The sequence below is a fragment of the Hypanus sabinus genome, chromosome 19, assembly GCF_030144855.1.
Source record: "Hypanus sabinus isolate sHypSab1 chromosome 19, sHypSab1.hap1, whole genome shotgun sequence".
Taxonomy (NCBI): domain Eukaryota; kingdom Metazoa; phylum Chordata; class Chondrichthyes; order Myliobatiformes; family Dasyatidae; genus Hypanus; species Hypanus sabinus.
This window is the reverse complement of record NC_082724.1, coordinates 70,336,247-70,362,877: the sequence shown is the minus strand read 5'-3', so window position 1 is coordinate 70,362,877 and position 26,631 is coordinate 70,336,247. Positions and strand designations below refer to the sequence as shown.

General features: G+C 37.2%; 1 protein-coding gene across 5 annotated transcripts in view; it reads right to left on the bottom strand.

The window, feature by feature from the left end:
* nisch (nischarin) overlaps positions 1-26,631 on the bottom strand; it is a 95,994-nt gene that overhangs the window by 21,372 nt on the left and 47,991 nt on the right. The window contains exons 12-18 of one of the 5 annotated variants that reach the window (XM_059944640.1): positions 21,824-21,937; positions 19,267-19,375; positions 15,276-15,397; positions 13,596-13,660; positions 10,590-11,942; positions 9,006-9,189; positions 7,071-7,221 (exon numbers count right to left, since the gene is read on the bottom strand). In XM_059944640.1, the coding sequence (XP_059800623.1) occupies positions 7,071-7,221; positions 9,006-9,189; positions 10,590-11,942; positions 13,596-13,660; positions 15,276-15,397; positions 19,267-19,375; positions 21,824-21,937 (2,098 nt within the window). Of the gene's footprint in view, positions 1-7,070; positions 7,222-9,005; positions 9,190-10,589; positions 11,943-13,595; positions 13,661-15,275; positions 15,398-19,258; positions 19,376-21,823; positions 21,938-26,631 lie in introns of those variants that run through there. The other 4 variants (XM_059944641.1, XM_059944642.1, XR_009506867.1 and 1 more) reach the window with 4 other exon arrangements.

The window sequence follows — 26,631 nt, the reverse complement described above, 5'->3', positions numbered from 1 at the left end:
TGACCAGAACTGTACACAATACTCCAAATTCCACTTTAACAATGCCTTGTAAAATTTTAATATTACATCCCAACTCCTATACTCAATGCTCTGATTTATAAAGGCCAACGTACTGAAAGCTTTCTTCACCACCCTATCCACATGAGATTCCACCTTCAGGTAACTATGCACCATTATTCCTAGATCACTCTGTTCCACTGCATTCTTCAATGCCCTACCATTTACCATGTATGTCCTATACGGATCATTCCTACCAAAATGTAGCACCTCACACTTATCAGTATTAAAATCCATCTGCCATCACTCAGCCCACTCTTCTAACTGGCCTAAATCTCTCTGCAAACTTTGAAAACCTACTTCATTATCCACAATGCCACCGATCTTAGTATCATCTGCATACTTACTAATCCAATTTACCACCCCATCATCCAGATCATTAATGTATATGACAAACAACATTGGACCCAGTACAAATCCCCGAGGCACACCACTAGTCACCGGCCTCCAACCTGACAAACAGTTATCCACGACTTCTCTCTGGCATCTCCCATCCAGCCACTGTTGAATCCATTTCACTACTTCAATATTAATACTAATGATTGAACCTTCCTAACTAACCTTCGATGCAGAACCTTGTCAAAGGCCTTACTGAAGTCCATATAGACAACATCCACTGCTTTACCCTCATCAACTTTCCTCGTAACCTCTTCAAAAAATTCAATAAGATTTGTCAAACATGACCTTCCATGCACAAATCTATGTTCACTGTTCCTAATCAGATCCTGTCTATCCAGATAATTATATATACCATCTATAAGAATACTTTCCATTAATTTATCCACCACTGACGTTAAACTGACAGGCCTATAATTGCTAGGTTTACTCTTAGAACCCTTTTTTAAACAATGGAACCTCATGAGCAATATGCCAATCCTCTGGCACCATCCCTGTTTCCAATGACATTTGAAATATTTCTGTCAGAGCCTCTGTAATTTCTACACTAACTTCTCTCAAGGTCCTAGGGAATATCCTGTCAGGACCCAGAGATTTATCGACTTTTATATTCCTTAAAAGCGCCAGTACTTCCTCCTCTTTAATCGTCATATTTTCCATAACTTCCCTACTTGTCTCCCTTACGTTACACAATTCAATATACTTCCCCTTAGTAAATACTGAAGAAAAGAAATTGTTCAAAATCTCACCCATCTTTTTCAGCTCCACAGATAGCTGTCCACTCTGAGTCTCTAAGGGACCAATTTTATCCCTCACTATCCTTTTGCTATTAATAGAACTGTAGAAACCCTTTGGATTTATTTTCACCTTACCTGCCAAAACAAACTTGTATCTTCTTTTAGCTTCTCTAATTGTTTTCTTAAGATTCTTTTTACATTCTTTATATTCCTCAAGCACCTCATTTACTCCATGCTGACTATATTTATTTCTTTTTCCAAACCAAGTTTCCAATATCCCTTGAAAACCATGGCTCTCTCAAACTTTTAACCTTTCCTTTCAACCTAACAGGAACATAAAAGATTCTGTACCCTCAAAATTTCACCTTTAAATGACCTCCATTTCTCTATTACATCCTTCCCATAAACAAATTGTCCCAATTAAATTCTTTCGCATCTCATCAAAGTTAGCCTTTCTCCAATCAAAAATCTCAACCCTGGATCTAGTCCTATCCTTCTCCATAATTATATTGAAACTAATGGTATTGTGATCACTGGACCTGAAGTGCTCCACAACACATATCTCCGTCACCTGACCTATTTCATTCCCTAACAGGAGATCTGACACTGCCCCTCTCTAGTTGATACCTCTATGTATTGCTGCAAAAAACTATCCTGCACACATTTTACAAACTCCAAACCATCCATCCCTTTTACAGTATGAGCTTCCCAGTATATGTGTGGAAAATTAAAATCTTCCACAATCACAACCCTGTGCTTACTACAAATATCTGCTATCTCCTTGCAAATTTGCTCCTCCAATTCTCGCTCCCCTTTAGGTGGTCTATAATACACCCCTATAAGTGTTACTACACTTTTCCCATTCCTCAATTCCACCCAAATAGTCTCCCTAGACGAGCCCTCTAATCTATCCTGCCAGAGCACTGCTGTAATATTTTCTCTGACAAGCAACGCAACACCTCCCCCTCTTGTCCCTCTGATTCTATCACACCTGAAGTAATGAAATCCAGGAATATTTAGTTGCCAATCACACCCCTCCTGCAACCATGTTTCACTAATAGCTACAACATCATATTTCTAGGTATCAATCCATGCTCTAAGCTCATCCACCTTTCTTACAATGCTCCTAGCATTAAAATAAATGCATTTAAGAAATTCTCCACCTCTTCCTCTCTGTTTATCTCTAACAGTACAAAGAACTTTACTGTCTTCTTTTTCTTCCTTCTCTCATACACCTGTTCCTACACTCTGGTTCCCCTCCCCCCTCGTATCTAGTTTAAATCCACTGGAGCCTCTCTAGAAAACCTACCTGCAAGAATATTTGTCCCCCTCCAGTTCAGATGTAAATCGTCCCGCCAGAACAGGTCCCACCTTCCCTGGAAAACTGCCCAATTATTTATAAATCTGAAGCCCTCACTCCTGCACCATTTCTTCAGCCACATGTTGATCTGCACTATCTTACTATTTCTAAACCCACCTGCACGTGGCACTGGTAGCAATCCTGAGATTGCAATCCTGGAGGTCCTGTCCTTTAACTTGGCACCTAGCTCCCTAAACTCACATTTCAGGACCTCCTCACTTTTCCTACCAACGTCACTGGTCCCTACATGGACCATGACATCTGGCTGCTCACCCTCCCTCTTGAGAATACTGAGAACTTGATCCGAGATATCGTGGACCCTGGCACCAAGGAGGCAACAGACCATCCGTGATTCTAGATCTCTTCCACAGAACCTCCTATCTGTCCCCCTATCAAATCCCCTATCACTACTGCTCTTCCCTTTTCCGTCCTTCCCTTCTGAACTGAGGGTCCAGTCTCGGTGCCAGAGATGCAACCATTGCAACTTGTCCTTGGTAGGTTGTTCCCACCAACAGTATCCAAAATGGTATACTTATTGTTGATGGGAATGGCCACAGGGGTGCTCTGCTCTTCCTGTCTAATTCCCTTCCCTCTCCTGACAGTCACCCAACTACCTGTCTCCTGACTCCTAGGGGTGACTATCTCCCTGAAACTCCTATTTCTGCTTCTGCCTCCCGAATGATCCAAAATTCATCCAGCTCCAGTTCCCTAACACGGTTTGTCAGGAGCTGCGGCTGGATGCACCTTTCACAGGTGTAGTCATCAGGGACAGCCGTGCTCACCCTGACTTCCGACATACTGCAAACAGAGCACTCAACTGCTCTAACTGCTGCCTCCATTACCTACTCCTAAGCTAATTAGATTAATTAAAGGAGCTTACCGGGCCCTACCTCACCTGGAATGAAGCTCGCACTCAGCCTGTGCTCGCTTTTTAAATTGTGCCCCGTTCAACCTCGCCTCTGCCTGTTCTCACCGAAGCCTGACTGAGCCAAAGCCGTCCCATTCTGCCTCAGTCCACTCCGAACAATGGCCACTGTATATGGCAGTCTTTCTTTTAAACGTTTGGCGCGCAGTCTAGCCTCTTTGCCCCGATCAGTTATAAAAAAAAATGCTTCTCTCTGAGCTTCTTTTACCTCTTCCCCCTCTGCCTCTGACTTCGATTTCAAACAATATTTTCCAAGTGGATAGTCATTGTCTTAGAGAGAATTTTTGCATCCACATTTAATAGTGAAATAGGTCTATATGATGAACATTCAGTAGGATCTTTATCTTTCTTAAGGATTAAGGAAATAGATGCTTCATAAAAGGAAGAAGGTATTCTTCCTTCTCAAAGTATTCATGAAATATTTCTAAAAGATACGGAAAAAGTAATCTTTCAAATTTTTTGTAAAATCCTACCGAATAACCATCAAGTCCAGGAGCTTTACCTGATTGCATAAATAAAATAGCTTTCTGAATTTCATGCTCAGTAATTGGAGCATAAAGCATCTGTTGATCTTCAGCAGAAAGTTGAGGAAATTTAATCTTATGTAAAAAAAAAAGCCTTCATTTTGGAGGAATCTGCAGTAAATTGAGATCTGTAAAGATCAGAATAAAAATCTTGAAAAATATTATTAATGTCTTCATGGTTACTTGTTATACCTCCATTATTTTTATGAATCTTTAAAATTTTGTCTTTTAGCTCTAGCTGCTCTTAATTGGGAAGCTAAGAGCTTATTATTTTTATCCCCGAAAATATAAAATTGACTTTTCAATTTCAGCATTCTTCAATAGGTTATGTTAATTATAAATTATATTGTGATTGTAATTCTACTCTTCTTTTAAATGAAACATTTGGAGAAATTGCACTGATGTTATCTAATTCTTTAATTTGTTTAGAGATTTTATCTAATTCTATTCTTGTTTGTTTCTTCAGTTTAGCTATATACAAAATAATCTGACCACGTAAATAGGCTTTTAATGTATCCCAAATTACTAACTTTGAGACTTTTTCTGTATTATTAAAGAGAAAAAACTCTTATCCGAGTTTCAATACACTCAACAAATTCTGAACTTTGTAACAAGTGGTCTGGAAAATGCCAAAATGGTCTGGTAGAAGCAACATCTTTCAGTTCAAATATTAGGTTTAAAGGAGCATGAATCAGAGATAGCAATCACATCATACTCACATCTCTGAACATTAAATATAAGTCGAGGGTCAACTATAAAATAGTCGATTCTCAAATATTTATTATGAACATGTGAGAAAAAAAGAGTATTCTCTATCACTAGGATGCATATGCCTCCATACTTCAATTAGACCATAATCAATTAAAAAGGAATTAATAAGTGATGCAGAACGATTAGGGAGTTGATGTTTGGGTTCTTCATTAAAGGATTTAAACAAGTATTAAAATCACCACCCATTAATAACATATATTCATTTAAATCAGGTAATAGAGCAAAGACAGCTTTAAAAAAAAGAAAAGAGGGATCATCTACACACCATTTCCGGAAAAGCTGGGATATTTTCCAAAATGCAATAAAAACAAAAATCTGTGATACGTTAATTCACATGAACCTTTATTTAACTGACAAAAGTACAAAGAAAAGCGTAGAAGCGATTATAAACTCCACCTACCTAAATAAAAAAAATTTAAAAAGTAATCTCTGTCTCCCTCTACCCAACATAAAAGTCATTAGTCGACATGTATCTCAATATAATTAAATTGGAAGGAACTGTTTTTGATACACTGATCTCATAGCCGAAGCAAATCCAGCACGCTTTTTAACAATTTCGCATGGAAAATCTTCAAAAAAGCAAATCTCCGAACCTTGAAATTGAAACCACCTTTGTTTTCTTGCAAGCTTAATAATGCGGGCTTTGTCTCTGAAACGGAGAAAACGCACAACAATATGCCTGTTTTTAACCTTGATCCAAAAGTTTTAAAGCATCGGTTCTGTGAGCCATTTCAATACCTGGAGGTAACAAACAAACCTCCGGAAATAAAGGCTGAAACATTTTAGCAAAATAATCCATTGTGTCGGCAAATTCTGATTTCTCTTTTAATCCAACTATTTGAATATTATTCCGACGTTGAGCTTCCAGATCCACGATTTGTTGTTGAGCCTTTTCCAAACGAGAAGAAAGGTCAGCCATATTTCAACTAACTTCTTTAAGATTGAGGCTCAGAGAGTCAATTTTTTCTTCAAATTTCTCTTTTAGTTGAGTTATTTCAGTGCCAATACTGCTGATTTGAGATTCTAATCTCTTCACCCAAGGGGGTTCCTCCAAGAACTCGTCAAATTTTTTTAGACTTTCCGTTGCCTGGGTCCGGGTTCCTTTTGGTGCTTCTTAAAGTAGCCATAATTATAACTGTTGCTCTACAGATCCGACTGAATAAAGTTGAAATTTCAAAGTTTAAGTCGGAAAAGGAAGAGATTAAAGGTGGACAGAAAGAAACTATATCTTACATGTCCGTGAGCGGAAGGCGGAGTCCAGCGAAATTCCATCTGACCCATACTCACACTTCCAGAGTGCTGCAAATTATTTTCATGTTCCATTTTGAAAGTCATGTGGATTTCTGAACTATTGAACCATTTACTTCATAAACTCCAGAATATCAACCACAAACTACAATCCCATAGCATAACCACTATATCTGGAGCACATTGCTGCAAATATCAATTTAATCCAACCCTTTTGCAAATGTCAAACAAGAGAAAATCTGCAGATGCTGGAAATCCAAGCAACATAACAAAATGCTGGAGGAACTCAACAGGCCAGGTAGCATCTATAGGAAAAAAAAAGTACAGTTGACATTTCAGGCCGAGACCCTTCATCAGAATGAAGGTCTAATGAACGGTCTCTGCCTGAAACATCGACTCTACTTTCTTCCAAAGATATTGCTTGGCCTGCTGAGTTCCTCCAGTATTTTTTGTGTTCCTTTTGCAAATCCTACCTTTTTCTGTAAATGCCTTCTTAATGTTTCTATCAGAACCAGAATCAGGTTTAATATCATGGACGCATGTTGTGAAATCTGTTGTTTTGGGGCAGAAATACGGTGCAATACATGAAAACTAAGTTACAACTTGTAAAAAAAAAAGTGGAAAAAGACAACACTAGTGAAGTAGTGTTCGTGGACCATTCATACATCTGATGGTGGAGGGGAAGAGCTGTTCCTAAGATGTTCCTGTACCTCCTCCCTGATAGTAGGAATAAGACGACGGCATGTTCTGGGTGGTGCGAGTCCTTAATGAAGATGTCACCTTTTTGACACATCGCCTTTTAACAATGCCCTTGGTAGTCAGGAGATTAGTAACTATAACAGTGCTATTTGTTCATCCTGCTTCCAAGCAGTTTTACTGATAATCCATGAGATTTCCTTACAACCTTTCACACACACGTTCCCTGCTTACTAAAATTTTAATATAATATTCCTTGTTGAAGAACACTATACTAATAACAATCGCAAAAGAGTAAAATAATTGCTTCCAGACAAAACGAAATAATACTTAAATCAAAAACAAACTAGCCATACCAGTTTGATCAGCAAGCTTAATGATGCTATCATCCAACACGAAATACAATGCTTTGGTAGAGAGCATTATGCAGGCAGTAACTTCAAGCTCCGAGCTTTTGTAAAATATAACTGAAGACCAAATTAGATACCGTAGCTCTTCATTCTCAACCTGTAATAGAACAGGAATAATTAAGCAACAAGGGGAAAAAAAAACTTAAAATAAAAGTACATACCACTTTGACTTTAGTCAGCAAGCAACTTTGACTTTAGTCAGCAATGAGCTTTGAATTTACGCATCGAAAATAGCCTTACTGAAAATTACATTTTTGCTGTCATTCTTACAGTATTCCAGGTTCAACTTTGCTTCAGATCAAAATACAAAGTTATTGTCATTTATTATCTAACCAAAATTCCATTCTAGGTAATAGATTGACATTTCAAAGTTAAAGTTATAATCATACAAACTACAAGGTAAAAAAGAGTAAACTGCTCAAAGTTATGAAAAAAATCTGAAAAATAGTTTATGAATATCTAGCAATATTATTTTAAGTATTAAATAATGAATACAATTATCTTTGGATACTAATCAATCATTAGCCAAAAAAAAACACTCAGTACCACATATAATTTAGTTTTAGGTTAACTTGAACCAATAATAAGAAAATCACCAGCAGGAGTAGCACAAAATCAAAAGAAAACACTGTTAAACAAGCACATCAGAAAATGTGATTTAGGCACATCCACAAAAGTTCTAACCATATAAATTCAACAGAGTCAGTTCCACAGTTATTCTAATTTCTAGTGAACAAATGGGAAGTCTAATGCATATAATTATTCTCATGTGTGGCCATGTGTTTGCTGTCCAAACAGACCCAGTTAACAAGTCATTTTTTATTGTCATTTCGACCATAAACTGCTGGTACAGTACACAGTAAAAACAATGTTCCTCCAGGACCATGGTGCTACATGAAAGAACACAAAACTAGACTAGGCTATGTGAGACAACTCAAGGCTATACTAGACTACATAAAACACAAAAACTACACTAGACTACAGACCTACACAGAACTACATAAAGTGCACAAAACAGTGCAGGGCAGTACAATAATGGATTAATAAGTTAATTAATAAACAAGACAACAGGCACAGTAGAGGACAAATTTCAATATAATAATAAATGATGTAGATGTCAGTCTAGACTCTGGGTATCGAGGAGGCTGATGGCTGATCTATCTGCTGCAGGGTCTTGCGATCAGAGATGCTGCAATTCCCAAACCAGGCAGTGATGCAGCTGCTCAGGATACTCTCGATACATCCTCTGTAGAATGTGGTGAGGATGGGGGGGTGGGAGATGAACTTTTCTCAGCCTTCACAGAAAGCAGAGACGCTGCTGAGCTTTATATACATATGTATAAAGTGTGTATATATATAATATATAGAATATGTATATACATATATTTTATATACATATAATGCAGTGATTCAAGGCCGTTTACCTCCACCTTCTACAACTAGAATGTTGGCTCAACTTGCTAAGCCAAAAGTCCTTGAATGAATAAAGTCCAACATCTTCTAATCAGTCATACAACACAGTAAATAGGCCCTTGAACCACTTTATCCATGCTGCTATCTATTACCTATCCATACTAATCACATTTTCTGGCATGGGGCTGGTAGCTTACAATGCCATATCTTTTCAAGTGCTCATCTGAGTACTTCTTAAATGTTGTACAAGTCTTTGCATTCACCTCTTGGACAGTGTTCCAGATTTTAACCTTCAGAGTAAAATAATTCTTCCTCAAATCCCTTCTAAATCTCCTAGCCCTAACCCAAAATATATGCCCTCCTGTTACAGACATCTGTCGAGGGAAAAGTTTCTCACTATGCCCAAATGGGAGATGATAGTAAAAAGGGAGTTAACACAAAAACACACCCATCATGTACAAGTATTACCTCAGCCATACTGTTGTGAAAACAATCCACAATAGCTCTTCCTTTCAAACCTGCTAGGTAATGGAGAGATGGGGAGGCAGAAAGATGAAAGGGACGCCGATTCTCTTCAGTTAATTTTTGCAGCAACGTCTCAGAAGGATACTGTAGAGAAAGACCCAAGTCCGATTTCAACTTTGGCTGGTTACTGTAGAGATAAACAGATAGAAACTTAAACTTACCAGGAGAAGATAATTAAACAAATGAAAATATTGGGAAACAAAAGGAGTTGATGATAAAACATTAAGGCACTTTTACAATCCATTTACAATAAAAAAAATTCCTCCCCCAAATACTTTTATATTCTATAAACATTTGGCCAGTTAATTATTTTTGTTGTAATAATTAACTACCATTTTCAGACATACAAATTTGATTTAAGTATCGTAACAAAAACTGTTAAGAGGTTACCATAGAAGAAATGGTAGAATGTGGGGCCTCAATTGTTTCTACAAGATATCTTCAAGATCTATCATGATAGGAACAAGAACACAAAAGACCTTAACCATAATAATAATAACAACATTTGGACGGACAAAATTAAAATCTTAATCTTGTGACTTTTGATTACATTATGAAAAGCAACATGGCCTTTTATTTTTAAAAATATCAGCATGGCCTGGATAAAAATAAGAGTCATTTGCAAGATATTCACATAGGAAAGCAGTGAATTCTTGGAATTCTTCCTGTAAACCCAGTCAAACACAAAGACTTCAAAGCTTTCTTTTAAAAGACAGTATGATTCCTCATTAGCAAAGGGTTAAACGTTAGTGATGCTAGACAGAAATGTGCAATATTTACAGTCACACATCAAACTAGCCATAATCTCATTAAATGAGATAGTAGCCGTAAGGGCTAAAGGGCCTATTTCTGATTTACATGTTAATGTGCTGTAATACCAAGTAATACCCTCCACCAAGAAATCCTTCTCTAGATGTTCTGCATCACAAATAAAAAGGAAGCAATGATAGCCATAAACTTAATTGTGTTATCACACATACAAAACTTGTTAATATGCAGACTGTTACACTAACAACCAAATGCAGATTTTAGATGTAAAGTCATGTTTGTAAATGTTTAATTCTCAAGTATAAAGTCATCTATTAAATACAACATACTGTACTTAATAAATATTGTACCAATAATTAAATCATATACAAAATCCCAAGATTTCATACTATACAGATATCAAAATTAGATTTACTGTGCTTAATTTGATCAACTCTAAAAAATTGAGCACTTGGCAAAAAGTCATACATTCCCTTTCTACAGTGCAGTAAACCCGTCCACAAACAATCAGATGGACTCATTAAATAGCTGACATGAGATCCAAACTGTCAAAAGGGACAAGAAACCACAGATGCTGAAATGCAGAGTTTAAAGAAAACTACTGGAAGACTAAAGCAGCATCTGTGGAGGCAAAGAGTTGATTAACATTTTTGATGAAAACCCTGAATCTGCAAATAAATGCAATTACAGCCAAGAGCCGCAGAGAAATGAAATAGACTTTAAGATTTGACTAACAACTACATATTGCTCTGTTATTACCTTTTAGGTTCAGGAGAGTGATCAGTTGTATCCGTGGAATGCCTCGTCACGTAGCAGTGATCCGGACAAGTTCTGTACACTACAACAGATTTGACACCCTGAAAGCTTGCTCTCAGTTGATTAAACATTCGTAGAAAATGGAACTTCTCATGGGGAAGCAAAAAAACTGCCGTTGCAAGTTGATATCCAATCAAGAATTCAAGGACATGACCATCCCAAAATGCCACTGTTTCAACAGTATGGGATCCATGCTTTGGATTTAAAAGCAACGTAGCTAATGAAATTCTGTTCAACTTAAATGGACATTCTGCATTCTCTTCCGGATGAAGACACTTTTTTGCTGCTTTGTAGAAATCTATCTTTATGAAATAAAGATGTTGGGCTGTCAAAATCATAAGACAAGGTACACATACAGGTTTGGAATTTTCTTCTCTCCCTGGAAGAACTTCCGAAAAAACTTCAGAGTGCAGAGTATTTTTGTTCTTTAATTCTAAACCACTGACCACTTCAGTATGTGAAACACAAGGATTCGTCTCCTCTGCCCAACCCCATGGTTTGGGGTTGTCGCTGATCAAAATATATGCTGCAAAACTACCTTTAATGCCAGTGTCACTTAGTGCAAGCTGCTGATGCTGTAAAAGCTGAACAATGAAGTCTTCCATAAGAGGCTCTTCATAATCAAGTCTAGTCAAACTTGAAGTAGATTTATTCAACACAGCCTTCAAACAGAAATTGAAGTCTTTAAGACTCTGAGAATCAGATATAAAGAAGAAACAGCCATGTGTTTTAATTTTCATTGAAAGGCACATTTCTGGCACTTCAAAGAACACTTCCAAAATTTCTGAATAGGGAAGACAAAGAACAAGCTGCATTTGAGAAATAACATTTTGCACATTTCCCAGGGGTTCGCAGTGAGGAATCTGAAATATAGCTACAGCACTGTCAATCAGTACAATGCAAGATATAAACAATCTTAATCTCTTGTTTGCCTGTATACAAAGAGCCCACAGTACCTTTAATATCTCAGCTTCTTGGTTTGCAGAAATACTGGATAGATCAATGTTTGAACTACATCCCAAAATACAATCACCTTGATCTGGACCCATTTCAAAATATCCAGCTTCGTTACCGAAGACCTCAGGATAATTAACAGGGTTTCCTTGACAGCCAAATAAAGTCTCAGTGGTATGCGCTTTCAATAGAGCTTGATTAATTATTCCAGACAAATGGGCAGCAAAGTCAAGATTGGTGATATTGTATGACATACATGAAAATGGCAGCACAAGAGTTACTTCGGGATCACGTAGTGATTTCAGCACATCAGCTTGAGTAGGTGCATCTGCTGATCCAAATCTTTTTTTTAAAGAAAAAAAGAGGAGTAAGGAAGGGAAAAAAACAAAACAGATTTTAAATTCAGGAAGAACTAAACAAATACCAATTTAATTTTTCCTCTCTTCACAGTCTATTTCCAGCATCTTATTTCAAAGTCCCAACAGCTGTAATTTTTCATAGTTCCAGCATACTTATTATCTTCTACCCATTTTCCTTTATTTACACTTCATCCAAATAGATCACCTCTGATCAATAAGCCTTCAGCACCCTCTTCCAGCTGGTAACAATTTGCATAGTTCAGTGTCATGATTGTCATTATCACAGGCATTCATTTTATACCATGTCCCAACCCATTTTTCCTGCAATTTTTTTTAAAACCTTTTAATCCTGATGAAAGGTTATTGACTTGAAGCATTCACTCTGTTTTACACTCTCCACACGTGCAGCCTCACCCGCAGAGTATTTATAACAGTTTGGATCATAACAAATGAAGCTTAAGTCTGCAAATTTGCACTGCATTACATCAAACAACCTTATCAGTCCAAGATCCCCCTCTTTATCCTCAACTTAATTTTCTGAGCCTTGGCTCCATTCAAACAAATAGCTTCTGCACTCTTCAGGATCTTTGCACCTTTCCTGAATTATGGTAACCATAAACACATAAATCTAGCTGCGGCCTTACCAGTGATTTAAGCTTCACTACAATTACCCTGTTTTTACCACTGTTTTCTTATAATTAATAAGAAAGATGAGCTAGATAGCTTATGATGGACCACGATTCTTCAAAAACTCAAATGCAAAGTAGACTTACCTTATTATGAATATAGATAATTGCATTTGGAGGAAAAAAAAGTGCAGCAAGTAAAAGTTAAAATTTCACAAGCACACAAGAAAATAGGAGTAGGAGTAAGACCATCTGGCCCCTCAACCCTGCCCCACAATTCAATAGGATAATGGCTGATCTGTTCTGACCCACTTTTCTGTGCCAGTTCTCTACAGAAATTAATTCCATTACCTTTCAATTATGTATGGATCTCCATCTTAAGTATTTCTAATGAATACTTCACAACTCTACGGTGCAGAAAATTCCAGACAGCCACTATCCTCTGAAAAGTACTTTCTATGCAACCTAGTTTTAAATTCATGGATCCTTATAACTGCACCTTATTTGAAACTCATGAGTAGAAAAAAACAACTCAATATCTGCTCTGTCAAACCCCATCCCAATCCTGCACATTTAAATAAGGTCACCCCTCATTCTTCTAAACTCCAAAGAATACAGACCTAAATTGTCCACCAAACCTCTCATGTCTGGAAGTAGCAAACTGAATCTCCACTGGACCACCTCCAATGTTATTATATCCTCCTCCCCCCCCCCCCCACCTCCACCAAGGAGACCAAAACTGCACAATCCAAAGGAAACAAATTGCACTATTCAAAGCAAGCTAACAATTATTAAGATGTTGATCTGCAATAGAACTTGATAAAAATAGACACTGGAAAAATATTTGTGCTGAAATGCAGAACCTAGCAAATAATATCGGAAATTCAATGAACAAGAGAATATCAAGCACAAAATAATTTTAACATTAAAGTTTTAATCAAAATGATTAGTTTTAAGATGTAATAGCTAAAAATCACACATCCATCAGAAGTAGTACAGGAATGTCATACCTTGTTTGTGGACAGTCAGAGTCTTCAAGTGATTTATTCATGGGTTTTAGCTCCGGATTTGCAACCTTAAATATAATATTAGTTGCTGAAATATCAAATCTGATTTTAAAATTTACAGTCTTTTTCTTTAAAAGTAACTAGTTATATTTACCACTTTTTTCAACAAACCCTTAATGGACCAAGTGCTTGAAAGACCTTCAGAAATTTCAGATTATTTTCTAACAGAGGATAACTCAACAATGGATGTACACTCTATTGATAATCTGCAATGTCCCAGTCAAGCCAATTCATTTTAATCACAATTTTAAAATGTTATATCAATTTTAACGAAGTCATGCAAAGGAATAGTAATAAGAATTTCAAAAATATAATACAAATTTGGTGATACATTAAGAAAAATAGGAACAGAGGCAGGGGTAAATGTACCTCAGTAAATGCTACTAATGATCCTTTTGGACTTCTATCTCCAACATCAAAAGCTATTTTAGAAAATATTCAATAATCGTGGATAAGTTACAATATGATAATATTTATATGATCATACGGAATGAGGGATTTTGGTTTTGTGGAGACTGAACTACCTTTCATTAAATTTATGGAGGAAGCAGGAAGAAGAGTTAAATATTATTTTAAGATGATGAAGCTGAAGCAGCACAAAAGATAGTGATGCTGCCTCAGCTTCAGTGACCCAGGTTCAACTATGAATCAATTTGAAAGAAAACGGATTATAAGGAAATAAGATGAAGAATGGAATTGATAGGACAGCCAGTATAGACATGTGCCAAATGGTCCCCACTAAAACAATATGAAAATAAGAACAGGAGCAGGAATTTAAAATTAACAGACATCAAAGACAAGAGCAGCTAAAACACAAAGGAAATTCTATAAGGAATGCCAAATGAAAAACAATAGAATAGTTTTTGAAGAAGGGCTACATGGGAATAAAAGGGAAAGAAATTGAAACTCAAATCACAAAATCATAATTTCAATTTTACTAGTCCAATTCGATTGGCCCATCATGTCTATGCTATCTTTCAGATCAAATAATATCTTCCTTTGGATTGCAAAGCTTACTCAGGTTTTACATTTTAGGTTCAAATCTTTCTTTTTTTTAAAAAAAGTTAGCAAACAGACTGTCTTCAAATATCCCATCATCAAACATAGGAAAGTAAAGTAATCATTCAGCCTTTGATAATATTCCACCATTCAAATTAAGTTGCGTATTTGCTGCACTTTATTTTTGTCCACTTTTGTCATATATTCCTATACGCCCTTTTGTCAAACTCAGTTTTGAAGTTTTCCAATTGGCCACAGTTCCACATTTCTCTAACTCATGTGCATGAGTGCTTTATGACATCATCCCAACTCTAAATGTAAAGTTACAACCCATTTCTCTTCTCTCTTAAAAGAGGAAATCATTTTAATCTACCTACACTAAAGCTTAAATTATACAACCCTTCATCTTATATATCCAAGAGAATACTATCCCTTTTCATTTTGTCAATTCCATGTCTTAATCAACATGTTCGCACACAGATGAGGGGATTTCTTGAGAACAGAGGGAAGGCATATGCAATGCACAATGCAACTAAAATTTAAAAAGATGCAGGCTACAAGGCAACTGTTGTGTCATTTCAATTTATATTAGTTAACAATTAATTTTGAAATGTGAATCATTACCTTGCTCTTGCTTCCATTTAAAATGGCTGTGTCAGAGGCTCCTGGGGTAATTGTGGAAGCCATAGGAGTCAAACTCTCACTTTGATGTAGATTGATGATTAGGGCTGATTTAGTATTTATTTCTGCAACAGGAACATTCCATATTGCTATTCATTAAGAAAGCTGAAATCCAGCTTTGACATGTTGTTCATAAACATTAAATATTTATTTATTTTTATAAAAATGTAAGAGGGCAAGTCATGTCGTGACCATTGTACTATTCAACACCGTGGATAATATAATTACCAAGTCTGGTAACGATAACGTATTATAATCAGGATGAATGTTCTCCGTGGATAGCCTCTTGCTCAGATTAGGAGAGCCAGAGCCACAAGAATAATCATAACGTCCTGGAGATATAAAAATACTGCACAAACATTCCATTAAATTCTCACCTTCCATGACACACCCTCTTCGCATTGCTACCACTATGGAGATGGCATCAAGGGGCTTAAGACCAACACTCAATGTTTTAAAAAAAGACTCTTCCAGATTTGAACAGTTAACGAACACAACCTAATTTTTCATCTTTTGCACTATTTATTTTGTAACATAGTAATTTTGATGTTATGCACTATACTGCTGCCACAAAACAAATTTCATGACATATGGTCATTATGCAGCCCAATGACAAGGCAGATGCTTTACGTAACTAAAGCCAATGAGAACAGGTAATTATTTTGGGGAGGCAGGAGTCACTGAAAAGATAATAAGGAGTGTGGTGTGGAATTTGGGGATACATGGTGGGAACAGTGAACCTAAAAAGCTCATTCATAGCGGCAAGAAAAATTTATGCTTTGACTAGCACACATGCTATGCAACTAATTCAGCCTTTTTTCAGCTACATATACCCTACAATTGAAACACCCTGTAAAATGTTCTACTTTGGTCAGCACTGCTGAGATCCACATGCACAGGTAGCAACTTACAGCAGGATTAGTGTCTATGGAAGGGCAGGCGAGTTCTAGACAAATCTCACTTCTGCAGATGTTGCCCAACCTGTGAGGTATTTCTAGTGTTCCCATTTCTAATTGATTTCCAGAATCTGCATTTTTTAATTCTTTCTTTTAAGTAGCACCACAGAACCCAATGTTTCACCAAAGAACATTAAAAAAAAGGTAGTGCAACATTTTAAACCAAAAAGGACAAATTAAGCTTTTAAGTTACCATTACTATTTTTCAACCAAGGAATTTGAATCAGTAATTTTCAGCAGCAACCAAGCAAAGTCAATTTACTCTCCCCAAACTTTTCTTCACAGTTCTTTCAGCACAAAAGAAACAGAACATTGAACAGTGACTCTCAGTTCCAGATGGCTCCCCACACTAGAACAAAATTATAGCAGAGGAAGTCAAGAGGTGATGCAAGAGAGGTTCTAAATCATGAAGGGTTTCAAAAAGTAGATAAATTATTCCACTCATAGAAACCAGAGCACCTATGATTTAAAGAAAACAGAAAGGTGAATTATGCAGCAAGTCATTATGATCTAGTATGCTCTACCTGAATAGATAGGGAAGGGTATCTATTTTGAAAGTGGTTCTTCAAAAATAACAGATATTTATGATGACAAAAAATGTCAAAAGAAGCATGCTCCTTTCACACAAACATACTATGTTACTGTTTAGTTGCTTAATATGCAAGTTTTTAAAGTTACTTGAACAGAATTTCAAGAGCTTGGTATGTTGCTCATTTTAGGTATAAGAAAGAACTGGCCCATCCATATTCAGCTTCTGAATGAAAAAAATGTAGATTCAGGAAATCAGAATTAAAAAAGGAAAATACTAGGGCACCGATCTGGGAATATAGGTCTATAATTCATTGGAAGTGGCAGCAGAGCTAGATGGGGTTGTAAAGAAAGCTTTGACACATTGGCCTTCATAAATCAAAGAACTGAGTACAAGAGATGTGATGTTATGTTGAAGTTCTACAAGACATTGATGAGGTACTTTGGAATACTGTCTGCCGTTTTGGCCATCTACCTACAAGAAAGATGTAAAGAAGATTAAAGGAGTACAGAGAAAATTTACAAGGATGTTGCTGGGAGATTTGATAGAGATATACACAAAATTATGAGGGGTATAGATAGGGCAAGTTCAAGCAGGCTTTTTCCACTAATGTTGGGTGGAGTTACAACTGGGGGCCATGGGTTAAGGGTGAAAGGTGAGAAGTTTAAGGGAAATATGAGGGGAAACTTCTTCACTCAGAGTGTCATGCAAGTGTGGAATGAGCTGCCAGCACAAGTAGTGCATATGAGCTTGACTTCAATGTTTAAGAGAAGTTTGGATAGGGACTTGGATGGTACACATATGGATAGATTATGGTCCCAGTGAAGATAGACAGGAGCAGGCAGTTTAAATGGTTCAGCATGGACTCTAAAGGCCAAAGGGCCCATTTCTGGGCTGTACTTTTCTATAACTAAATACTGAGCAAAAGGTGGAAAGGTGGCCCTGAAGATATTTCTAGAAAATCATGATACCGTAAATTCCAGTGTTTAAGCCGAGAATTTGGACCTAAATTTTGGTCCTAAAATTAGGGGATCGGCTTATACAGAGGGTGCCAACTTTGGAAAAGCGAATACACGGAAGACAGGTCGTATTTATTGGCTGTTTTTGAGTCAAACTGGTTCCACTATTGACGCATGAATTCTTTGGTTTGTTTAAACTCACATTTCGTGGCTGAAGCACGGACATCAAACCACCAGGGATGACTGCAGTTTTCATATTTTCAGCTTTCAATGCCACTTTTGTCTCACCTGACAAGTGCGCTTTGAACATGTCCCAGGCAAGTAGCCACTTTTCCTTCCCGACACCTTCGGGACATCGACTCCACACCTCTTTAACCCACTTCAAGCAACCTGCTTCATCTATCCAGCAGCGTTCTTGAACGTAAACAACACCCCTCAGGAATTTTCTGAGCAATCTTTGTTTTTCTGTCTCAACACAAGATCACGTCTATTCATAAATCGGGTGCACCAACTTCGCGTAGCTTTGAAATTTTCACTGACCTCACGGTGTTTCACGGCCCATTTCAATGCTTGAACTCAAATCATTTCTCTGGTAACAATGTATCCGGACGATCGCTGATGATTCACCCACTCTAAAACTTTTTCTTCCAGTTCTTGCCACTGGCATGTTTTCCCACAGTTTACACATTTCATCTTTGGCATTTCCCTCAGCGTGTCCTCTGCCTTTCTCCACTCTCTCTCTCTCTCACTCTCTCATTTACACTAAACTTCTTAGCAGCTGCAGAATTATTCGTTCCTTTAGCAAAATCAACAACCTTCAGCTTGAAGCCAGCATCCATATCGCATTTGCTTTAATCTTTTGTACATCGTGGTTGCAAACTCAATAGAGTACACGTACTGATCCCGCCACACTGTGTTATGTTTTAACGAGATTACGATGAGCGCTAAATGACTTCACGGGGGTTACTTTTCAGAGGATTCTTTTCCATTGGAAACCTAATCCAAAATTTCTCTGATATATTTATTTAGAATTAGTCTATAATGCTCTACAGTGTGTAGGCCTGTTTTCTTAGCAGGTACTAGTTCAAAAAATTTCCAGGGTCCGGATACGGCAAAGCTGAGTACCGGCACGTGAGATCTTGTGATCGTTTCTGGTTAAATCAAAAACCTCTACAAAAGGGGTCGGCTTATAGAAAGGTAACATGAAAAAGTCACTTTTTTAACCTTGAAAATGGGGGGTCGGCTTATACCCCGGAATATACAGTAAGTGATAACCATTGTAACAAAACTGAAATTTTCATGCATCTAGAAATACCATGATTTTAAAACAACCCAAAAGCCCTTGATCAACGTGCAACTTAAATACTTTGTGTACAAGCTAGAAATAGTAGTGGTCAATTCCTTAATATGCACACATTAATGCAGATAAGCAAGCACCAGAGCCAAAAAAAAAATGGTCCACACCAGCAGCCCGATACATACATGATTACCTTGGCTGGAGCTGGCAGCATGGTGTAGCAGAGGAGAAGGAGAACAAGCAACACAGGAAGAGTAGTTGGGTTTGGACCCTTTAGCAGCAAGTCTTGTTTCCTCACTGATCTAACAAAAAAAATGCACTTTAAGACTACACACATTGCCAAGTTTAATATAGCAGAGTTGGACCAAGCAAGCAGGAAGCAAGGGCAAAAAGCATCAAAGTCCAAAAACACACCTTTACCCTTACCCTCTTAGTCAAAAGCACTTTATAAATTAAATTGTATTACAGTCGGCCCTCCTTATCCACGGGGGATTGGTTCCGAGACCCCCTGCGGATACCAAAAATCGCAGATGCTCAAGTCCCTTATTTAACCTGAATCAGTCCGGTGGTCTTTAGGACCCAGTGGAACCCCAGACTTTATTTAACATGTTCAGAGTGGTGGGACTTGGCGTAGCTCTGAATCTGCAGTGTTCATGAAAATAATACGATCGCAATAGAAAATAAGGTCAAAGGAATAAAGCGATCGGAAAGAGGTGAGACGCCATCGGTCATTGGAAAAGCATTAGGCTACAGTCAGTCAACGATCGGAACAATTTTAATGGAGCATTTGAAAGGCCCTGCCCCGATGAAAGCTACGATTATTACTAAGCAATGCAGTGGTTTAATTATTGAAATACTTATGTTTCTTAAGTGTTTTATATGCATAGAAAGGTAAAATATGTACTATATACTAAGAAAATCGTTTGACTAACTGACGCTAAATATTACCAGATGTACCTGTTCTGACTTCAAATCCGACTTAAAGACAGACTCAGGAATGGAACTCATTCATAACCTGGGGACTGCCTGTACTTTTAAGTCATTTCTAGATTACTTATAATACCTAGTACAATGTAAATAGTTGCTATACTGTATTGTTTAGGGAATAATGACAAGAAAAATAGTCTGTACATGCTCAAACAACGAGTGCTGCAGAGAGAACTTCCGGGTTTTCCCGATCCGCGGTTGGTTGAATCCGCGCATGTGGAACCCGCGGATAAGGAGGACCGACTGTACTTAAAGAGCATTACAGTATATTGGCACTATAATGAAACACTATTAATAGACACTAAAATAATTAGATTTCAGGCATAATGACTACAAGGCAAACACTATCAAATCAAATCAATTTTGAAGAAGTTACGAGGAATGTTGACGAGGGTAAGGCAGTGGATGTAGTCTATATGGACTTCAGCAAAGCCTTTGACAAAGTTCCACATGGAAGGTTAGTTAAGAAGGTTCAGTTGTTAGGTATTAATGCTGGAGTAATAAAATAGATTCAACAGTGGCTAGATGGGAGATGCCAGAGAGTAGTGGTGGATAATTGTTTATCGGGATGGAGGCCGGTGACTAGCGGGGTGCCTCAGGGATCTGTTTTGGGCCCAATGTTGTTTGTAATATACATAAATGATCTGGATGATGGGATGGTAAATTGGATTAGTAAGTATGCCGATGATACTAAGGTAAGAGGTGTTGTGGATAATGAGGTGGATTTTCAAAGCTTGCAGGGAGATTTATGCCAGTTAGAAGAATGGGCTGAATGTTGGCAGATGGAGTTTAATGCTGAGAAGTCTGAGGTTCTACATTTTGGCAGGAATAATCCAAATAGAACATACAGGGTAAATGTTAGGGCATTGAGGAATGCAGTGGAACAGAGAGATCTAGGAATAACAGTGCATAGTTCCCTGAAGGTGGAGTCTCATGTAGATAGGGTGGTGAAGAAGGCTTTTGGAACACTGGCCTTTATAAATCAAAGCATTGAGTACAGAAGTTGGGATGTAATGTTAAAATTGTACAAGGCACTGGTAAGGCCAAATTTGGAATATTGTGTACAGTTCTGGTCACCAAATTATAGGAAAGATATCAATAAATTAGAGAGAGTGCAGAGACGATTTACTAGGATGTTACCTGGGTTTCAGCACTTAAGTTACAGAGAAAGGTTGAACAAGTTAGGTCTCTATTCATTGGAGCGTAGAAGGTTGAGGGGGGATTTGATCGAGGTATTTAAAATTTTGAGAGGGATAGATAGAGTCGACATGAAAAGGCTGTTTCAATTGAGAGTAGGGGAGATTCAAACGAGAGGACATGATTTGAGAGTTAGGGGGCAGAAGTTTAAGGGAAACAAGAGGGGGTATTTCTTTACTCAGAGAGTGATAGCTGTGTGGAATGAGCTTCCTGTAGAAGTAGTAGAGGCCAGTTCAGTTGTGTCATTTAAGGTAAAATTGGATAGGTATATGGACAGGAAAGGAGTGGAGGGTTATGGGCTGAGTGCGGGTAGGTGGGACTAGGTGAGATTAAGAGTTCGGCACGGACTAGGAGGGCCAAGATGGCCTGTTTCCGTGCTGTGATTGTTATATGGTTACACAATTCAATGCTTATGAAGACTATCAGGGAAGTAAATCCAGTAACAGTTTCAACTTTCACTCTAATTTCCACCTCACCTTCATTGCTTTTAATTCTGTATTCGTTATTCAACACCGAACACCACATTCATTCAAAATAGAATTAAGAAAACATTGCAATAATCTTACTTTTTTATCTGTACTATTCATTCGATCTTTTGCTTCTCTGGCTTTCTGAATTGCCTTCAGCACCTCAACTGTATCAAGTTCTTTTCCTGTTGTAACAGTATTATCCAGGCAGACCTACAAGAATAAAAGTAAAATCAGGAGCAAGCCTTAATAAGATTATGATTGTGCCTCATTCACTGTATCATCTAATTTTTGTAATCCTATGGACTTCTTACTGGAGGCAAATATTTTCAAAGACATCTGCACTGTAATATTTCTCATCCAAATCATAAATTGCTAACCTCTTGTCTGGAGATTATCTTCTCAGGTTTCACACTACTGAATTCAGAAGAAAGGACCTCTAGAAATCTACCAGGCAATTCCTGATTTTAAAAAAAACTCCTCTCAAAGTAAAGAAAAACATTTGCAATACAGGAGATTAATTGTCTATTATATCTATTGCAATCACAGAAGAACCACCCAACGTTATCCCACCTTCCAGCATTAGATCCATAACTCTGCAATCATGGTCTTCAAGTGCATATCTACGTTCTTTAAATCCAATCGAGGTTTAATTTTATTTTTACCTACACTTTCAGATTACCTGCTCCTGATCTCTTCCACTGTGTGGATGAAACATTTATCTTGCGTCTCTGTAATCCCTCAATTACTTACTTCAACTCTTGGTTTCTGACATTTGTTATTTATTCTATTAGGCTCCTCAATTTTACACTTCTCAACCCCTTCATATCCTCAATTCAAAGAAAAACAACCTTAGCTTAATCAAGCTTTCCTCATAGCTCCAATATTCCAATCCTAGTAGCATATTCAATCACATCTATTTTCCAAAGGAATAATAGCTTTCCTATAATGTGGTGTAACCCCCTGGGTCACCTCAGGCTCGCTCAGCTCGTTCTTGTCTAGGGGGAGCAGCCTTCGGCCCCGCCAAACTGGGTAATCAGCTGGTGTGGATGCTGTGTGATGTCCCCGCCTCGCCCAAAAACAGACAGTACACCATATGCGATTAAATGAGTACAATTTATAAAGGTTACTATAACTAAGTGATTAATAACGATACAGTATATATGAAGAGAAAATTAAAGAAAAGGCGCCAAACTTATCAAAGTCCAAACCACTTCGTGCACAGCCGTTGGAGCTCAATTACTGAAGTCTTCTGGCCACCATTCGCTCCCCTCCGAACTCCTCGACTCGCAGCTCAAGACCCTCCGAACTCCTCGACTCTCCAAACAGCTGAGGACCCTCTGAGTGGTCAACCAAGCACTTCTAGCTTCATCCCAGCCCCCCCTCGGAGAATCTCCCGGCCTCGGACCCCCCTTTGGGGTCCGATCCTCGCCCAGCTTAGAGCATTGCGTCCTCTCTCTCGACCCCCTCGCGCCGATCTGCCCAAAAGCCCGTCAACAAAAGCTTACAGACTCAGAAGAAAGAACATTAATCCCCATTTGGTTTACAAAGGAATACCATTCTCGTTATCAGTAAATTAGCATTCCTGCTAGTTAACAAAAAGAAGAAACCCTCTTCACACTGGTAAATAAAATTTATGCACTATTCATGCTGAAGCCTAAGAAGTGCTATAAATGGAATCTATGGAATCATATATAGTCTAAATGCCAGTAAGTGCAAACTTGTTTTGTTCATTCCTACTTCAAAGGGGAATCCATCATTACAAGAAGCAATCTTGTAAATTTATACCGTGCCAACTCCAGGATAACCAAATTTAGTACTGATAAGGAAACCGAAACTATATGCAGCACTCCAAATCAAGTCTTACTGATTTTTGTATTCCAATTCCTTCGCAATAGGCCCAGTTTCATATTCCATCTACAAATTCCCCCAAGACATAAACATTTAGCAGTTTCTAACTACAAAAGTAATAAGTGAAAAAATTATTTTCTCCACATTATACTTTACATGTTCATTTGTTTCTCACTCAAGACATCTGCACACACTATGCAATCTTCTCATATCCATTCCTCAACACTATTCCTTATAGCTTCAGATCATTGCAAATATCCGTCAATGTACAACTTGAGCACCTGAGGATCCAGTTTAGACTGGTAATAATTTACCCACTTGAAAATGAACTGTTCACCCTCATTGTTTTACCGGTCCTGTCCTACAGTTAACATAACCCACGATCTCTTATAATTATTGCACAACCCCTTGTGCAATACTTTGGTAAATGTCGGGGGGTGGAGTTTCAAGATGGCGACGTAAGCATCTGCCTTTTAGGCGCTCTTTATTTTTTCAACTATAATCACCCTTTAATCAAATCTTTCCGAACTTAATCATATGAGTTGCTACTTCTGATTAACTCTTTTTTCCTAAAATAATATTTGATCTAATCTTGTCAAACTTAAAATGGCTACAAGTAAGAAATCGTCTAAGGATCCTTTATCTATCGACACAGTTGCTAACCTTCTGGATTCTAAACTTGCGGGTTTGGAAGGCAGACTAGAAGGTAAACTGTCAAGTTTGGAAAAAAGGCTTACCACGAAAATATCTGATCTTGAAGGAGTTGTTAGATCGCTTGAAATTAAGTTTCAATCGCAGGCATTAGATGTTCAGCGGCATGAAAATAAGATTACGACTCTTGAACAATCAATTTGTGAAAAAGCACGTACAATTGAAGCGTTGGAGAAGAAGATAGAGTCGACTGCTAAAACTATGGATCAGTATAAGTTTAAAATTACTGATCTTGAAAACCGATCTCGCAGACAGAATTTGCGCATCATCGGATTTCCCGAAAAAGTTGAGTCCGGTGATTTAACTGAATTTTTCTCTAAATTACTGTGGGAAATTTTCGGTGATGAAGGTTTGCAAACTAAACCTGTTATTGATTGCGCTCACAGAGTTGCGAGGTTTTCGTCTACGACTGGTAAACCACGAGCGGTGATTGTTCGCCTTCATTATCCTCGTGAGAAAGAGCTTCTAATTCGATTAGCTCGTAAAAAAGGTATGATCTCTTACAATACCAATTCATTTCGAATTGTTGAGGATTACTCCTACGATGTAATGAGAGCCAGAATCGCTTTTAAACCAGTGATGGCAGAGATTCACTCGATTGGACTTAAACAAGCTTTAATGTATCCAGCGAAGCTTAGAATTGTGCTGAACGACAACAGTCAACGATTTTTCAACACTCCGGAAGAAGTGAAGAAATTTGTTGAAGAATATCGATCTTCTAGTGCAACTTGAACTATGAGTTACATTGAAGATTTTTTGGAGAGAGGATGCCATTTCATTTTAAGTTTTAACCCATGAAGCTGGGTTATAACTTCTTATCCTGATCTACGGGTCTGGTTTTTTTTTCTACTACTATTATCATTGCTTATAGATGCTGTTTTAATTTTTATAATATCCTTTTTTATACACGTTTGTATTTTGTAATAATGAATTATTTTTTTAAAATGTCGTTTCTTCTTCCCATAAGTCTTTGCTTTTGAAACGTCATCTTTCTTGTATTTGAATATGGAATTTTTCTTTTAAAGGTATATTACACTTTTAAATTTTAATGTTCATTTTTTTTATTAATGATTTTTTGTTTTAGTATTTTAGTTTTTTTTTAACCTGACTGATATATATATATATATTTTTTTTGCAACCCTATATCTTAATCTGGGTGTTATATTGTTTTTTTTAAAAAATCTTCTTATGGAGCTGCCATCTTGAAATGGGGGTAATATTAGTATTAGTTTATGCGCCTGCCGCTTGGCTTTCTTTCAAAGGGTGGGGGGAGGGGGTAGGGATCTTTTTTCACGCTTTTGCTTTTTATTTTTTTGCTTTTAGTTTATGGGCCGACTTTAAATTATTAATATTGTTGAGGTGTCATGATCTCCGGTTGCTCCTGAATCAATTTTCCTTCTTCCTAAATTGTGGGTTATGTGTCTTTTTAACCTTTTATGATACACACAATTAATATTGGTATGATGGATAAATCTATTAACTTTATCTCGTGGAATACTAATGGTTTAAATCAGCTGATTAAATGTAAAAAAATATTTAAAGTATTCCATAGATTGAACGCTAATATTATTTTTGCACAGGAGACCCATATTAGGAGGGAGGATAATCAACGTTTTTTTAGGTTCTGGAAGGGTCAACAATTTCACTCGAATTGTACCGCTAAAATTAGGGGTGTGTCTATTTTTATAGACCCCTCAATTTCGTTTACACATTATGAAGTTATTTCTGATCCACAGGGCAGATTTTTGTTGATAACTGGTTCACTTTTTAATCGGAAAGTCGTTCTAGTTAATATTTATGCTCCAAACTTTGATTGCCCTTAATTTTTTAAACGTTTATATACTTCCCTTCTTAACTTGAATGAATATATGTTGATAATGGGTGGAGACTTTAATTGTTGTTTGAATCCTTCGATGGATAGATCTAAACCTATTCGAACTCTTCCGAATAGATCAGCTTTACTTATTAATTCTTTTATGGTCGATTCTGGAATTACTGAAATATGGCGGTTTCTGAACCTTAAAGATAAAGAAGTTTCATTTTTTTCACATGTATATCATAGTTATTCTAGAATTGATTATTTCCTTATTGATCATCGTTTATTAACAGATGTTATTGATTGTAAATATGACTCTATTGCTATTTCGGATCATGCACCTTTGAAGTTATCTATCAAGATCTCGGACTCTTCTATTAATACTAGATCTTGGAGACTTAATGCTACTTTGCTTCAAGATCCAGAATTTATTACCTTTATAAAACAACAAATTGACTTATTTTTTTCAACAAACTATACCGAAGAGATTGACAGAGGAATACTTTGGGACTCTTTCAAGGCTTTTATC